The following is a 17,005-nucleotide window of genomic DNA, read 5'->3' on the forward strand; positions in this document are numbered from 1 at the left end:
TTGTGATTGTGTGTGTTTATATGAACGCTCTTGAATTGTGAAAGAGTTGAAAATAATTATCTAAATAATAGTACTTTAGAAGATAAGTAAAATATATATAATTCATAAGTCTAAAATTGTTTATAACCCATATGCTTTAACATCCCTATATAGTACTAGGAAAATACATTTTGTATCTAAATGTGTAATTACATCAAATTATGATTACATGTATAGGTTTCAAAGAACAAATTGATAATAGCTATTAAGGATAACACTGTCAAATACTAATATTTGAAAAGGAAATACATTATATTAGTTTCTAAAAAATGAATTCAAAATGAACATATAAGATTTGATATATATAACTTACCACGTTAATTTGTTATTAATCATTATCCTTCACTTTTGGTCTTTATATGATTCTCTTTTTAAAAAAAATATTGTGTCTGATAAACTTAATAGAAATGTGTTGATCTTATTTTTCTTATTTTATATCAGAAAACAACTAAACACATTTATATCTTTCATTTATACTTCACCTCTGATATTTATATAATTTAATAAATACAAACATATTTAATTTATAAATTTAAATCATTATACTTCACATTAGATCTTTATCTGATTTATAAGATTTAATAAGATATAAAAGTGTTATTTCACTTTAATAACATCATTTAACTTTGAAATACAAATTTACAATATTCAATCTTAGAAAGAAAAAAAACACTTTGTGTAAATAACCATAACTATAAATAATATCACAATACATAAATTATTATATTATATCAAAAAAATATTTTAACCATGGTATAGCCAAAATCGTTATGTAATATTATATGTAAAAGTATAACTAAACCTAAAATATATCATCGTATATTATACTTGTAACATATTGATCGCCATCTTTTTTAATGAATCTTACGTTTTCTCTTATTCTGTGAGCCTATCTTTACACTCGGTTGGTTATGTTTGAAAGGCTTTGAAGATTTGTTTACAGTTTCTACACATGATTTTTTTTCATGTTATATCCTATCTCGCACGGTTTCTGATAATCACTTTTGAAAAATCACTTATTTTTAAACCACTACAGCTCACACATGCTTAATTATGAGAGTTCTCTCACCCTGTTTAACCTTATAACTGCAGGTGATCAATCAAATTTCTTAAAACTGGAGTGTCATGCTTATGAGACGGATTGTGTAGAGTTAGTGGCGATGGGGCAGTCTTCAGATGAATGGCCCGCTTTCTCCAATTTGCTAGATAATTTCACCCACTTCAGATCATCTCTTTCCGGCTTCACTCTTACCAGAGTTCGGCGAGCGTCAAATGTAAGGGCAGACTGTCTTGCTTGTTCTTCGAGATCTTTAGTCTCAGAATTATCTTTTGTAACCTCTTATCCTTCAGTTTGGGCAACCAATATAGGAATCATTTTCTAATTTAATGTTTGGTTGAAAAAAAAAAATTGGAGTGTTATAATAATATAGTACATATTAGTATCTTTACTTTAAATATAATTAATGGTACATATAATGATTATACTTACTCAAATTTTGATAATTTGTAGCTTAATAAATAAAAAGATTTTCGTACACTCAAAACATTCATTTTTGTATAAGTAAAAACATACTTATACAAATAAAACACTTTTTTGACGTCCTTATACATTTAATTTAACACAAAAACAAAATAATATTTGCATGTATATATACCATGTACGTTACAGTGTCCATGTGTCGAATAAAAAAGTAAGAAGAAATTAAAGTAAATGTCGTCATGACATGAACAGTTAAAAAAGAAATAGTTAACAAAAGAAAAGGAATATCTGAACGCACAAGGAATCTTCCTACTTAACTTTCAACTATAAATAAAGAGAAAAAGCTCTTAATAAGTAATAAATTAAATTTTAAAATTTAAAGTAATTTCATAAGCTTTCACTATAAATTCTCTTCAATACCTAAACTACAACTTTCATAGTTGCACTTACAACACAAAGAAAAAAGAGACTTATAAAAAAAAAAAAAATGAGGACGACACCAAAAGTAGAAATCTGGAAGTCACCAGTACCATATCTCTTTGGTGGTTTGTTTTTTCTTGTTTTGCTTATAGCTTTGGCATTACTCTCATTGGTCTGCACACACCAAAAGGCTCCTTCTTCTTCGTCTAGCAATAACAATCATATCGACGAAGATGATGACGTCGGTGACAAGGAAGCTAAGACTATTACAGAAGAGTACTTACCTAAGATTGTCGTTATTTTGGCCGGAGACGATATTCCTAGTTGCTTGGCCGTTCCAGTAGTGATTCCTCCACCGTCTTCCATTTGTCGTTGTAACTGTGACAATGTTACTGTTGTCTGAGCCTAACCACTGACATCTTCTTCTTTGTTTGCCAACAAAAAGAATAAGAGATTTCAACTTTGAGTAATCATCGGCAATTTTGTAACAGTCGACAATTTTTGTGGGGATGTTAATTAGTTTAGATTTCAAGTTTTGTTTTATTGTTTTAATGCTTTCCTGCATGCTCTAGTGCTTTTGTATGTTGAGTTTATTTTTGGAATTATATCTATCAAATAGATTGACAAAAAAAAAATTATATCTATCAAATATATTCTCTTTATAAATTATATTTCTCTTTTAATTAAATGATAAAAGATGAGAGTATTTCATTATGTATCTATATCAACATTTTTGAAGTACATTTTATGTTATAACCTTTTATTTGTAAAATTTGCATAATTAATCCTTTACCATATGAATAAATATTAAAACTTGGATGGAATATTTGTAATAAACTCATGAGCTTAATCAACAATATCAATCACAATATCTTACCTTCTTTAACGATAATTCTTTTTATGAAAATACAAAATCACAATTCAATAACATGACTTTTTTATTGCCAATACACTAAAATATATATAACAAATGCATTATCTATACTAAAAAAAAAAAAAAAACTAAATCAGTTATAATATAAAATCATAAAAATTTTATATATAAATAAACGAAAAAATTGTCATGTATAGTGTACGTGTTAAATCCTAATATAATACATATATGATTCTTCAAAACTCGTTTTAAGATCTTTGCTTAAATGCTTACAAAGTAGATAAGAATAATTTGGGTTCGGAAACTACACATCATTTTTCTTATTCTTATAATTAATTCGCTGTCAATCATCTACGATGTTCTTTTTTTTGTTTGTTTTTGAAGACATCGTACAGTGATTCTACCAAACGTCTTCAATAACACTATCAAGGAATAAAAGCACCGATTAAAAAAAAATATTAACAAAGTGGGGTTTTCTAATTCAAAATTTATAAGAAACTATAAAATGATGCATTTGATAACTTTCACATTGATTGGCGGCTATTGGTGGACGCCGCGGCCTGAAAACGCAAAGAATTGGACGGTCCAAAGTGGAATTTCTTACTTTTGCACTGTGCGGCTCTTAAGTGGTCGCCATTCTCTTTTCTTGAGATCACTTTATTTATGATAAACCTTGTAAGGGCTTCTTAAGTATAATTAATATTAAATTAAATCTAAGTATTTCTATTAACTTTGAATTATTGTTTTGTCTTTGATAAGTATTAGAGTGCCTAAAGAACAGAACCATAAGAAATTCCTTTTTTATTAATCAGATATCGGAATACAAACTTGAGAAAACTTACGGATTCTCTCTTTTCCCCTTACAAGATGATCCAGAATCTATATTTCCTCTCTCCTCTCACCCCCTTCTTATTTTATACTACTCTTGTCTTATTAACCCTAGTAGTCGTTGTGACCACATACGGTGATCATGCCAGCTAGCCTAGTGTCTTATTACTTTACTAGGGTTACTTTATTCCTAACCATGGTGAACAGTCTTAACCTGATCCATCCAGTCAACAAGTCAACAGGACACCTCAATACTTCTAGGTCCTTCCTCACTTGTTGGATCCTTCTTGGGCCTTGAGCCTCCTTCGATATTGGAACAGGATTGGCAGGTGCCTTGCCTCATATGTATCATTACCCTCCCCTTCAAGTGCAACCTTGTTCTCAAGGTTGAACTTTGGAAACTGTCCTTTGATGGTGGAGACCCATTCCCAGGAACTTTCATAGTCTAGCAATCCCTTCCACCTGATAAGTACTTCAGATTTTCCGGTAACAGGATTTTTGCGGGTGCCTACTACTGCTTCTGGTTCCGCATGGAGAAACCCTTTGTCAGTTAACTGAGCCAAAATTGGGGTTGCTGCTGGAATTTCCCCTCTGTGACACATGAAAAGTAGGGTGTATCTTCGCCTCAGCTGGTAGCTTCAGCCGATAAGCTACCCTACCGATCCTTGCTTCTACGGGATAGGGTCTATAGTAGCAAGCTGCCAGCTTCTCATTGACTCGCCTGGCCAATGATCGACGCTGGTATGGTCTCATTTTCAAATATACCTGCTCCCCTATCTCAAACTCCACCTCCTTTCTGTGTCCATCAGCTCTTTTTTTCATTTGTTGTTGAGCCTTGTGAAGTTGAGCCTTGATCACTACTCTCGCCGCATCCCTTTCCAGCATTTGTTTCTCCAAATCCGCATTTGTTGTTGATCCATTCTCGTACTTGATCACTGGGGGAGGTTCCCTGTCGTACACCCCATGGAAGGGTGTCGTCCCTATGGCTGAATGGAACGATGAGTTATAGCAGTATTCCGCCCAAGCCAGATAATAAATCCAAGTGCGAGGCTGATCTCCCGCAAAGCATCGTAGGTAAGTCTCCAAGCTTCGATTCGTTACCTCTGTTTGATCGTCAGACTGAGGGTGGTACGTTATACTAAAGCATACCTTGGTCCAGCTAGCTTAAACAACACCTTCCAAAACTGGCTGGTGAAAACCTTATCCCTGTCGGAGACAATGGATTGAGGAAACCCGTGTATCTTGATGATCTCTTGTACAAAGAGATTAGCCACGTCCGCAGCTGTGAAGGGTTGCTTTAACCTTAAGAAATGCGTATACTTGGACAACCTGTCTACCACCACTAATATCGCGTTGTTCCCTCCTGATTTGGGAAGTCCCTCGACAAAGTCCATGGACAAGTCTTCCCATATCTTCTCTGGTATAGGCAAAGGTTGTAGGTGTCCTCCTGGGGCCAGAGTTGAGTATTTGTACCTCTGACAGACTTGGCAAGCAGCTACATATTGTCGGATATCCTGCATAATCCCCGACCAATATAATATATCGCCTATCCTTTTCTGCGTCTTGAGTACCCCTCCATGTCCACCCATTTTTCCATCATGAAACTCCCTTAGGATACTCCAATGACTGCCGACGCCTTTGGAATAACCAGTCTGCCTTGCCTCAGTAACCGACCATTTACTATTGAGAAATTCGGATGAGAGTCAGCCTTTGAAGCGAGGTCACATATAATGTCTTGTAGCTCGTCGTCCTTATCCACTTTGGAACAGATTTCCTCCGACTGTATAGCCGCAGGAATCGATAGGGCAAACAAGGTTGGTACCACTTCTTTGCTTGATAGGGCGTCAGATGCTTTATTATCCAGTCCTGGTTTTTATTGGATATCAAAATCAAACCCAAGTAACTTGGAAAGCCATCGTTGGTACTCCATGTTGATCTCCCTCTGTTCCAACAAGAATTTCAGACTCTTCTGATCCGTTCGCACTAGAAACTTCCTTCCTAGTTAGTAATGCCTCCATTTTTGGATAGCAAAGACAATTGCCATCAGTTCCCTCTCATAAACCGACTTGAGGCGTTGTCTATTTGTCAAGGAGTGGCTGTAGTATGCCAGTGGCCTTCCCTTCTGCATCAACACTGCTCCCAGACCTTTTCCCGATGCATCTGACTCTATCACAAATATTTCATTAAAGTCGGGACCGATACCATGGCTGTCTTTAGCTTGCTGAAGGCTTCTCTAGCTTTGTCGGTCCACTCGAACTTATCCTTCCTTAGCATCTCAGTTAAGGGTCAGGCAATGTCTCTGTAGCCCAAAAAAAACTGGCGGTAATAGCTTGTTAGCCCCAGAAAACCTCTCAACGCCTTGATGTTACTTGGTTCTTCCCATTTCGTCATTGCTCTAATCTTGATTGGGTCAGCCGCTACACCTTCAGCTTAGATCACATGCCCAAGATACTCAATCTGTTGGCTTCCAAACTGGCATTTCTTGCGGTTGGCAAACAGTTGATGCTGATGAAGAGTTCGCAACACTGTCTTCAGATGCTACTGGTGCTCGGTTATGGACTTACTGTAAATCAGTATGTCATCGAAGAAATGGCCTGAAAACATCATTAATGAGAGATTGAAATGTGGTCGGGGCGTTTGTAAGCCCAAAGGGCATGACCAAAAACTCGTAATGACCATCGTGGGAACGAAACGCTGTCTTGTGCACGTCCTCCGCCTTTACCAAAATTTGATGGTACCCTGACCTTAAGTCCAACTTGGAAAAGATGAGAGCACCGTGTAACTCATCGAGCAACTGGTCAATCATCAGAATAGGGTAGCTATCTGGTATTGTTTGCTTTGTTGAGAGCCCTATAATCCACGCAAAATCTCCAGCTCTTGTCTTTCTTCCTCACCAGTAGAACCGGACTGGAGAATGGACTTTCACTCTCTCTGATGATCCCTGCAGTGAGCATATTGGAGATTTGTTTCTCGATCTCCTCCTTTTGGGCATGCGGATACCGGAATGGTCTCACATTTACTGGGTCTGTATCGGACTTTAATGGAATGCTCTTTGCCTCTTGAGGGTGGATGACCTTGGGGTTCTTTGAACACCTCGCTAAACTCCTCCAGTAACTGTCTAAACTCCTTCGGACAGGATACCTCCTTTTCCTTCTTTCTTAAACATTCTCCATAAAGTTTTGAGAGAAATAGCCATGTTTGAAAGACTGAGATCTCCTAGCAGAGTAACGGGTTCCCCTTGATTCCAGAACGACATTACTTGTTCCTTCCAGTTGACGTATGTATCTCCCAGTGTTACCAATCACTGCATTCCTAAGATCACATCAACCCCTCCTAGCTCCAGTGGCAAGAAACTCGTAACGAGGTGGTAGCCAGGAAGGTCCAACCTTACGTTCTGACAAACGCCTATCCTGTGAACTACAATCCCTGCTCCCATACGAACCCCATACTCCTGAGTTCCCCGCAATGCTATCCCCAGTTGGCGAACCACGCGACCCGAAACAAAGTTGTGGGTAGCTCCACTGTCGATCAAGATTATTACTTCCTCTGTCTGAATGGACCCCCTTAACATCATGGTTCGTGGTGAGGAGATCCCAGCTGCCGTACCTAGAGAGAGAACCGTGCACTCCGCCGCTTCGCCTGTGAAAGCATCGAATGTTTCCTCTTCCACATCGTAGAAATACTCCGCATCTCCCACTTCTTCACTTACCACCATTACTTGCAACTCCTTCATCCTACACCGGTGGCCGGCGTAGAACCGCTCATCGCACTGGAAACAAAGCCCCTTTTCTCTTCTCTCATTCGCCTTTGAATCCGTCACCCGCCGGTAAGGAAATCGCTTCGCTTCACTCGTCTTGATTTGGCTAGGTTTCGGGTTTCCAGCTTGGCGAGACGATGACGTTTGTTTTTCTAGGGTATTGTTGCCCTTATGCAAAGACGAAACTACCCCTTCATTGAACTGTTGACCCCCACTCTAGAGTTGACTACCACGCGTGATTACCCTCTCGCCACCAGACCTTATCAACGTTCCGCCGTTGTTCCCTGAGGAAATTTCCGATGACGACTCTCCAGACCAATCCTCCACCTTCCTGGAAAGGCTCATCATTTTTTTAAAATTCCTAGGCTCAAACATCTTCACTCCTGCCCTGATTTTCGGTTTAAGGCCAATCATAAAAGCCCACTCCAAAACTTTCTCTGAAACCTCCGGGGCATTTGTCGCCAAAGCGATGAAATCTTTACAGTAGCGCCCTGTTGTGTCGTCTTGTCGCAACAGTAACAACCTTTCTCCTGTTGTCAGGTCGTGGGACACCGCGAAATCGTCCAACACCCTTTCCTTCATCTGCTCCCAACCTGAGAATGGGTTTCGATCGCGTTCCCACCGGTACCAGGTTAGTGCCTCGCCGTCGAAACACATACGCACCGCCTTGAGTTTGTCTTCCTCTGAGAACTCCTTTTCTGGTGCGTCACTCTTTGTCTCCTTCAGAACAGGTAACAGTGTTTGATTGGGTGTGAAGAGGCGATATGCAACATCGGTTGTATGGACATTGTCATCGGAAGGTGGTGTGTCCTCCTCGACTACCCATGAGCGCTGTTCTTCTCCAAACAGACATTTCTGAATGATCTCCAAGGCGTTCAACTTACCCATTTGTTTCTCAATGACGTCTAGCTTCTCCATTTGTTTCCTCATCTCCTTGACCTCGGTTTCCAGGTCTGAGATCTTGCTGACATCTTGTTGGAGGTGCTCTACCGCCTTTTCTAACTCTTCCATTTTCTTTTTCATGACTTGTTTGCCTTTCCAAGATTAAACAACTCTTATACCAATTTGATAAGTATTAGGGTGCCAAACTTGTAAAGAACAGAACGATAAGAAATTATTCTTTTATTAATGAGATATCAGAATACAAATTTGAGAGAACTTACGGATTCTCTCCCTCCCCCTTACAAGATGATCCAGAATCTAGATATCCTCTCTCTTCTCACCCCTTTCTTACTTTATACTACTATTGTCTTATTAGCCCTAGTAGCCATTGTGACCAGATACGGTGATCATGCCAGCTAGCCTAGTGTCTTATTACTTAACTAAGGTTATTTTACTCCTAACCATGGTGAACAGTCTTAACCTGATCCATCTAGTTAACAGGACACCTCACTACTTCTAGGTCCTTCCTCACTTGTTGGATCCTTCTTAGGCCTTGAGCCTCCTTTGATATTGGAACAGGATTGGCTGGTGCCTTGCCTCATACGTATCAGCCTCTCCATTGATGATCTCTAAATATGGGGTCTTATAAATTAAAAATTAATTTACATAGAAAATGTTTTTTTTTGTATGTGTATGATTTTTGTTGATAATTCAAGTGTTGCATGCATTTGTTTCTTCTTTTACAGAATTTCCAGAGGACTTTGAATTCAAAATTTATGTGATTTGATTATTGTTGACATTGCATGATATTCCTCTGTTTACTCTAGAGGTTCACCGTCACCAACTCTAACCTCATACACATAGAGGTTAGTTTCTCCTCTCTACTTCTCTTTGTGTTTGCTCGCTCTCATCAGATTTGTGTAAGTGAATAACAAGAAGCTTAGAGAGATAAACTATAATCTTCTACATTTTATAAATCGGATCCACAGATGGTTTCTTACATAATCTCACACACACACTTATACTAGTTACTTCTACTTACTATACACACTTGCACCATGCTTCTACTTAGACCTAGACTTTAGTTTTAGACATCATTACCTTAAGACAATACCAAGCTTACAAGCAAGGTTTACCACCAACTATTACACAACATCAACTCTTAACTAGTACACTTGACAACTCTACTTAGCTAGACTTCCAAACTTACAACACAACATAATTCCATAGTTGGGCCTATCTCAACTGCCCATTGTCTCTTTATTACAAAACAACGTACATGATAATTGGGTTTTCACCCAGGGTATCAATTCCCTATGCAGTTGTAGTACAAACGGTTATCAATCCAAATGGTTGTTTATTGCTAGCAGGAAGGATATGATCAGGACAATACAAGTCATGCCAAACAGATAAGATTTTTGTTCTAACAGTCCTAAAATAAATAAAAGAAAGGAATATAAACAAAGAAACCACACAACCTAAGCACTCGATGCAAGCAGTCGAGTACAGGATCGAGTGGGGTGATCGAGTAAGCAAATGAGATATGAACAGCTCGAGGTATTACTCGATGCAGGTTATCGTGTACCTGATCGGGTAAGTGGTCGAGTAAGTAAAGAAAATGTAAACAAATAAAATACGAAAGCTCCTAAGGATGGGGTAATCGAATCCTAAGTATTCTAGACCAGTACAGATGCCTTACATGCCTCAAGAAATTATTTCCTAGACAATGAATCTCTAAAACCTTGTCACCACACTCTCGCACTAGCAACAATCAACCTTGATCACTTACCACACTCTCGCACTAGCAATATGAACAAGCATGTATTAAGAACGATTCATTATTGTCAGTAAACTCAAACTCATCTAATCCCTTACTCAGAGTCAAGTAAACCTCTAGCATTGGCTAATTCACGCATCTCATCTACACCTCTCGGTCGCTGAAACGCCCTAGATCTAATCTCAACCTCTCGGTCTGTTGACAGCATTAAGAACACCAACCTAGAAGGAAATCTATCAATTATTTACAATCAAACTAAGGCATCCTAACCGATCAAGAACACAAAATCTTCTATCCCATCCCTAGAAACTTTACTACACTACTCGGACATGATAACAAGGAACAAAATAACGAAAATGAATGAAACTTGCATTGTATTAAAAGATAGAGTACAGTAGAAAGAGTACAAGATAGAAATCTAAGAAAACTATAAAAACTATGAAATAAAAATGCAAAACGAGAAGGAAAATGTTTGAGTCGCTTAGGTCTCTCACAGAAGCTCTCGCTCTCTGGTTTGAGAGTCTGCGGCGTGCTCCCTTGCGAGCTAGGAGAGGAGGGGGTTTATATATGGAAACCCTTTTGACCTAGCTTCCCAGACCTGCCTGATGGTCTACTCGATGGGGTACAAGAGGGTGAAGTCGGGTTACTCCTCGGGTGGATCTTCGAGTTGTTCTTCATGCTCTCGGATCTTCCTCGATCGTGTTGGGGTTCGGACTTGTTCTTGCAGCTCGATGGCTCCTTCGGGTACATGCTCGGATTGTCCTTGTTTTTCCTCATTTTTGGCTCTTTAGCACCTGTTTTCATCCAAAATATGCAAATGCAGAAATGCAACACCCTAAGTGGTCTAAAAGTGAATTCCTACAGTTAATGACCTAAAAATGCTAAGTTAGAGGTATGAACAATGCAAAATATGGACAAAAAAGGATGCTAAAAACATATAAATTAGAGAGTTATCAGAACCCCAAACTTATATCTTGCTAGTCCTCTAGCAAGGAAGTAAGAGGGTGCGATTTTTAAGTGGGGACTCGTAACCTTAAGATGCTAAGCGAAGGATTCAAGCTATAGTCCTTAAAGATAGTTTAATGGTGCTAAGATCAATCAACATACTTACAAATATTTTTCTATCCTTATTACCATGCATCGATCTAGTTCAACCTCCAACTAAAGATAAAGAACATCTCTTTCACATTCAATTAAGTGTTTGGCGAATTCTTGCAGATGGAAGGTGAATCAAGCTCAATCAGTTTAAGGGTAAGACTTTTTAGTAAGGTGTTTCAAACAAATTCTTTGGGTGGTTTTCTCTCAAAAGAAGGAATGCTAGATAGTTGTGAAAACTATCTAAGACTGAGAACAATTTGGGCATACAAAACTTAACTCTTGATGATCTACCCTTGTCTCATTCACCTCTTTTTTTTATTATTAAACCCCCTAGAATTAAACTACCCACATCCTTGATTTTAACTCTTTTTTTTTTATATATTCCCTAAGGTTTAGACTTTTAGACTTAAAACTTCTAGCTCTCTCTTTTTTTTTCTCTTTTCTTTTTTTGCTAAACTCCTAATATGAATATATATTTTTTTTTTCTTTCTTTCTAGGAGACTATAGCAAGAGCTTTTCTCTTTTTTTTTTAGAGACTTAGAGCTAATTGACTCTAACCTTAGGGACTTTTTCTTCCTTTTTTTTTTTTATTTCACAACCCAACCCCAAATAAACATTCTAACCACTTATCTTTCAAAACCGAATCTATTAGCTAGTTCAAATTCTAACTTAGCTAAATCAAGAGGCAGTTCTTTGTCGTTCTCAATACTCTCAAGGTTTCACAACCTATAGCACAATGAAAGAGGTCTCACTCAACAATTCACAACAAGGTTTGAAAGAAAAGTTTGGGTTCATGGGTAGGACAAATGAATCGGGTTAAACGAAAAGATTGGTAAAAATAGAGTGCTAACCCGAGTTTAGAGTTACCATGAGCAAGTATTCAAGTTCCATAACCAAGACATTTAAAGTTCAAACTAAATCCAATAATATAGAGATGTTCTAATGTTCAAGCAAGTGGAGGAAGCATTCAAAAGACACAAGGTTCTAAGCAAAGATTTTTCATTTTTTTCCAAAGATTGATATAGCAACAATGAACTGTGAGTAAGGGCTATAGCTTCAATCCTAAGGTTTGATTTTAAACAAGGTAGTTTTAATCATTGTCCCCTAAGATGCAAATGCAACAATCATATATGAAACAAACTAGACTCGATCATAATATGTAAATGCAACTACATGAACATTCTTTTTTTTTTTTTAATTTTTTCAAAATTTTTTTTTGTTTTTTAATGCAAATAGATGCATACTCAAATGAATAAAACTAGCATGCAAAGATTATAAATAAGAAAATTAAGAAAATAAAACACAATGTTAAATACATTCTAGGATCCTCCCCCAAACTTAAATTACACAGTCTCTGTGTAAATAAAAGTTGGAAAAAGAATCCAAGAACCACACAAAATGAAATAAACTAAATGCAATGTTATTTACAAGGATCGGATGAAAGTGGTACCTCATGGGTTGGTGAAGAATGAGGTTGCAGCAGCCTCCATACTCGCCAACGTGTAGCCTGGGTCATCTCCGGCTTCAGCAGGTGCCAGTGTTTGCTCGTCAAAGAGCTCAGAAATGCGCACGGATGACTTACCCGGACCAGCATCCCAGGGGTTGATCGAGGGTGGGATCACGTAGCTCATCGAGTAGGGTATCGAGTAGTACGACGGAAAACACAAAATGAAAAAAATATAAATCATATTTACAGATCTACCTTTGGGATTTCCTCCCAAGTGAGCTTGTTTATAGTCCCTAAGCTTGAATTTCAATTCGTCTTAGACTGGCACGGGATCGTCGAGGCGCAGAGATGATTACACCTCTGTGCTCTCATTTGCCATGTATTTCTTTACTCTTTGCCCATTCACAGTGAATTCATTCTTACTTTTACCTAGCAGAGTGACTGCTCCATAGGGAAGAACTTCCTTAATTTCGAAAGGTCCTAACCATCTAGACTTGAGCTTCCCAGGGAATATCCGAAGCTTCGAGTTGAACAAAAGGACTTTGTCTCCAGCTTTTAAATCCTTGTGTCGAATCTTCTTGTCGTGAAAAGCCTTGGTTATTTCCTTGTAGATCCTCGAATTATCATAAGCCTCTAGCCGTATCTCCTCGAGTTCATGGAGATTCATTACTCTCTTTTCTTGGGCAGTCCTTATGTCCAAATTCAGCAGCTTGGTCGCCCACATCTTTCCTCGTTGACTCCTTCTTGACATGATCGCCTTCTTCCTTTTTGCTCTTCTTCTTACTTGTTCTGTTCTTCTTCTTCTTGGTCTCACTGAAGCTTATTTTTTGTACAAGATTTAATCAAATGTTCAATTCTATTCAAGTTGCAGAGGACTTTACAAGACTTTGAACATAAGAACAAGCAAAAAGCAAAGCTTTTGTGTTTTTTTTTTTTTGGGAAAAAGCAACAAAGCTTTTGCGTATTTCATACAAACTGATTCATAATGTGCATACACAGTTGTAGTTACAAGATGGTACTGCAAGAACAAAATGTGCATACACAGTTGCAGTACCATCTCCCTTGTCTCATTGAATCATCAACAAAATCTTGCTTGAATTGTCTTAAGGTCAGACTAAAGCTCACTATTGCAACCTGAATCATTAGAAAAATCCAAAATCACTTCATCATTGCATATATACGAAACCAAAGGTAAAACCAACACCAAACATACAAGTATAAGTGTATAACCTAAAACAGAGAATTCATATTCCATAATATTGAGTCATTACTTTGCCCGACTTTTGTCTTGATCCGCAGAAGTTGGTACTAAGACATTAATCTGAATATGTTCTTGGTATTTAAATTTGGAAGTCAATAAACATGAATTGGAGTAATAAATTGGAAGCAGAAAAGTAAGTATTCATGCTTTGATTGGTGACTAACCTTCCCATAATCGTATAGTGCTCTAAAATGCAGATTCGGATCAAATCCTAATCCAAACCATTTTAACCAATGATCAAACTTGTTCATTACTTCCAACAGTTTCAGTTGCATCAGATCACAAAGACGGACACGATAACATTATCATAGACAGACATGAATCCAGCTTTTTAAAAGAGCATTGTTAGTTATTATTACACCACATCCAAGATTAGAAACTCAGAGATCACAGGAAAGAATTATTTGAAGACACCCTTATTAATTGTCCGATTGAGGTGGTCTCCATTGGTAAGAACATCTTACCAATATTTAAAAGTTAAATTTTGCAAATTCAAAAGTTTAGAAACTCAAGAGGGGTTTTTAAATTTTACCTTCTCCAATGGTAGACCCTCATTGAGGTTCTTAGAAATCAAATTTTTGAAAAATGTAAAATGTATATAGCAAAATGTATGTACACAACTATTCTTCCAGAGGTGTTGGCCAAAGAATAAGGATTCAGGTGTTGTTACCTTCAAGTGTGTTGTGGCGTTTGCCATTTCTTCTTCCATTTTGCCATTTTTTTCCTTGGAAGTGATATGCCGTACTTGAACAAACTGAAATGCAGAAAGAAATTACGAAAATAAGATAAGCCATGAGGTTAAAAATTGATTTTGCAAAGTAGGACGAGACATAGATTGTTCTGTTGATGGCTGTATAAGATTATGCAACACCTATATAACCCGAAACTGGTCCAACATATCTAGTTTGTCTAAAACATGAGTGTAAATAACAGATTGAGTAATACTAAACTTGCACAGTTGGTAGTGATGATACCGAAACACTCGTTTATATCATTTAGCTTATAGAATATGACAAATGCAAGAGCTACTTAACATTCAATGAAAAAAAAAAAAAAAGAGTCACCCCTTTCCCTATTTCAGATAACCTGTAATGAGAACCAGGACAATTTTTCGTTCCCATGATCAAACGAGGGCCCAAAATTCAAGAACCATACACAAATAAATTTAAATGTTCAGATTAAAAATTACAGCCTCCTGCAGAGAACGAAGAACACTCGGAGAACCTTCCTATAGAGGCAAATATGTCTTCTAATCAGACAAATCTAGAGAGAGAGAACTGTAGAAGTATAACTTTTTCAATATTTGTAAAATTTAAATTTACAAAATAACAAATCTATGATATCAATCATACAAATATGGAGCTGACTCTTTTAAAATCTTTAACCAATCAAATTAAAAGAATTAAGTACAAAAATAATTACAATGTCTTACCAATACCAACACTAAAGTACATAATTGTTTAAATACATACGAAGCCTATGGCTATGGGTTTTGTTTGAAGGTGACAGCAAAGATGAAAAACAGGGAAACCAAAAAAGGCAAAATTTTACTAGATACTAAAATCAGATAAGGTTGAATCGAGAGAGTCATCCTATGTATAGTAGACCCATTCCTAAGCGTCACACGTATTGCCATGAAGATGAAAATGAACAATACAAAGATGAAGTCAATAGAGACGATGAGGAGCCACAAGGAGATTACAGTCGGGGAATGAGAGGTTTCAGAAGAGGTAGAAACCAAATAAACATGTAGTTTTTTGGTACGGTTTTGTTAGACTAAAGCAATGGGAAAGTTGGGTTTGATCCAATAGCAAGAAGCGTTTGGACCTGCTTAGAAAGCTTAAATGTTCACCGGTGAGACTGTTGCTGTGAAAATTCTAGCCATTGATTCTTAACAGGGCTAAAAAGAGTTTCAGACAGAGGTAAGATCTCTCTACACAATGTAACTGATGATTCTGTATGCTAGATAGAATTAGGCACACACATGATTTCCAAAATCTCTATACTCAATCCATAAGTTGTCATCTACTACAAAATATGCACTTCCTTACATTAATCTATATCTCTTATTGTATGCTTCACTTAATTGCTCAACTCATTCACTCGCCTATTTTTTTTCAGGCTATGTTATTGGGAAAGTTGCATTACCGTAATTTAGTGAACCTGAACAGCGCATGCTTATATATGTTTACATGAGTAAAGAAAGCTCTCACTTATACAGTAAGCAACTACCTATATGGCTATATCTACATACTATAATAATTGGGGAAATTGGAAAAAGGACATTTTTAACAAAAAATGTCCACCTAGACTTTAGTTTGATATGTTTGGTTATATAGGTTTTCTAATAATGAAAACTCAGCTTTACCCTCAATTTTAAAAAACTAAATTAACAAAAATATACATATATTTAAAAAAGTTAATATATTTACATATATATATTAACAAAATAGGTAACCTAAACTTCTAATTGATTAAGAGACTTCTATGAACCATCAAAACCCTCTTTTCTTTCTTCTCTTTCACCTTTTACCAAATCGTTAAAAAAAAAAAAAAAAAATCGGTGACATCGACGGCGGCGGTGGCATTCAACATATTTAGATCATATTTAAGGTCTGTTTAAACCAGTGTCTCCAGTTTCTCATGAAGCTGGATGTGTTTTGTAGGGAATGGAAGAGCCATTTCACAACATTGAAAATGTCATCAAAGCTGCAAACATAATGGTAGATGAGCATTGACTTCATTTCAGTTCCCGTAAGGTCACAATCTCAACCAGCGGCCTTGTTCCTCAGCTGAAGCATTTTTTCCGTGAGTCAAACTGTGCTTTGGCTGTCAGTCTGAATGCAACAACTGATGAGGTTTTGTTTCATGCTACTCTTAAAACAGTCAAACATTTCATGAGGGATAATCCTTATTGAACCGGAGTTCATGCTCAAGTATGTTATGATGGAGAACAATATTCATGTAGCTTTACTGTCAGAATTCTATTCATGAATCAAGGAGAGAATGTATCAACCAGAGAGTACACAAGATACATAAATTGAATCGTTGATGGAAATGTCAATACATGAATACCTTCGCCATAAGTGTTAAATGGTAGACGTCGGCGACACTCATCACGGCGGCGTAGATTTAATGTAAA

The 17,005-nt window shown here is 37.1% G+C and overlaps 3 protein-coding genes across 3 annotated transcripts; 1 reads left to right on the top strand and 2 right to left on the bottom strand.

Annotated features, from left to right (window-relative positions):
- The first annotated feature begins 1,961 nt into the window (after positions 1–1,961).
- On the top strand, positions 1,962–2,588 carry GDU6 (glutamine dumper 6). The gene has a single exon (XM_010516387.2). It carries the CDS (start codon positions 2,007–2,009, stop codon positions 2,340–2,342), a length of 336 nt encoding a protein of 111 aa, XP_010514689.2. The 5' UTR covers positions 1,962–2,006; the 3' UTR covers positions 2,343–2,588.
- Positions 2,589–3,910: 1,322 nt separating this feature from the next.
- LOC104698778 (uncharacterized) lies at positions 3,911–5,230 on the bottom strand. Its single transcript, XM_010414172.2, has 3 exons — positions 4,791–5,230; positions 4,363–4,590; positions 3,911–4,232 (listed from the first exon to the last, which is right to left on the bottom strand). Exons 1-3 carry the CDS (start codon positions 5,228–5,230, stop codon positions 3,911–3,913), a joined length of 990 nt encoding a protein of 329 aa, XP_010412474.2.
- A 7,724-nt stretch (positions 5,231–12,954) lies between these two features.
- Positions 12,955–13,353, bottom strand: LOC104698779 (uncharacterized). The gene has a single exon (XM_010414173.1). The coding sequence runs from the start codon at positions 13,351–13,353 to the stop codon at positions 12,955–12,957; it is 399 nt and encodes a 132-aa protein (XP_010412475.1).
- Between the last annotated feature and the right edge of the window lie 3,652 nt (positions 13,354–17,005).

This window comes from Camelina sativa, chromosome 6 (genome assembly GCF_030686135.1).
Source record: "Camelina sativa cultivar CO46 ecotype springtype chromosome 6, ASM3068613v1".
Lineage (NCBI taxonomy): Eukaryota > Viridiplantae > Streptophyta > Magnoliopsida > Brassicales > Brassicaceae > Camelina > Camelina sativa.

Coding starts and splice junctions, on each gene's coding strand:
- GDU6 (XM_010516387.2), top strand. CDS start 2,007: ATGAGGACGACACCAAAAGTAGAAATCTGGAAGTCACCAGTACCATAT.
- LOC104698778 (XM_010414172.2), bottom strand. CDS start 5,230: ATGGGTGGACATGGAGGGGTACTCAAGACGCAGAAAAGGATAGGCGAT. Junction 4,591..4,790: donor TTTAAGCTAGCTGGACCAAG/GTATGCTTTAGT, acceptor GGTGTACGACAG/GGAACCTCCCCCAGTGATCA. Junction 4,233..4,362: donor CAGCGTCGATCATTGGCCAG/GCGAGTCAATGA, acceptor CATGTGTCACAG/AGGGGAAATTCCAGCAGCAA.
- LOC104698779 (XM_010414173.1), bottom strand. CDS start 13,353: ATGTCAAGAAGGAGTCAACGAGGAAAGATGTGGGCGACCAAGCTGCTG.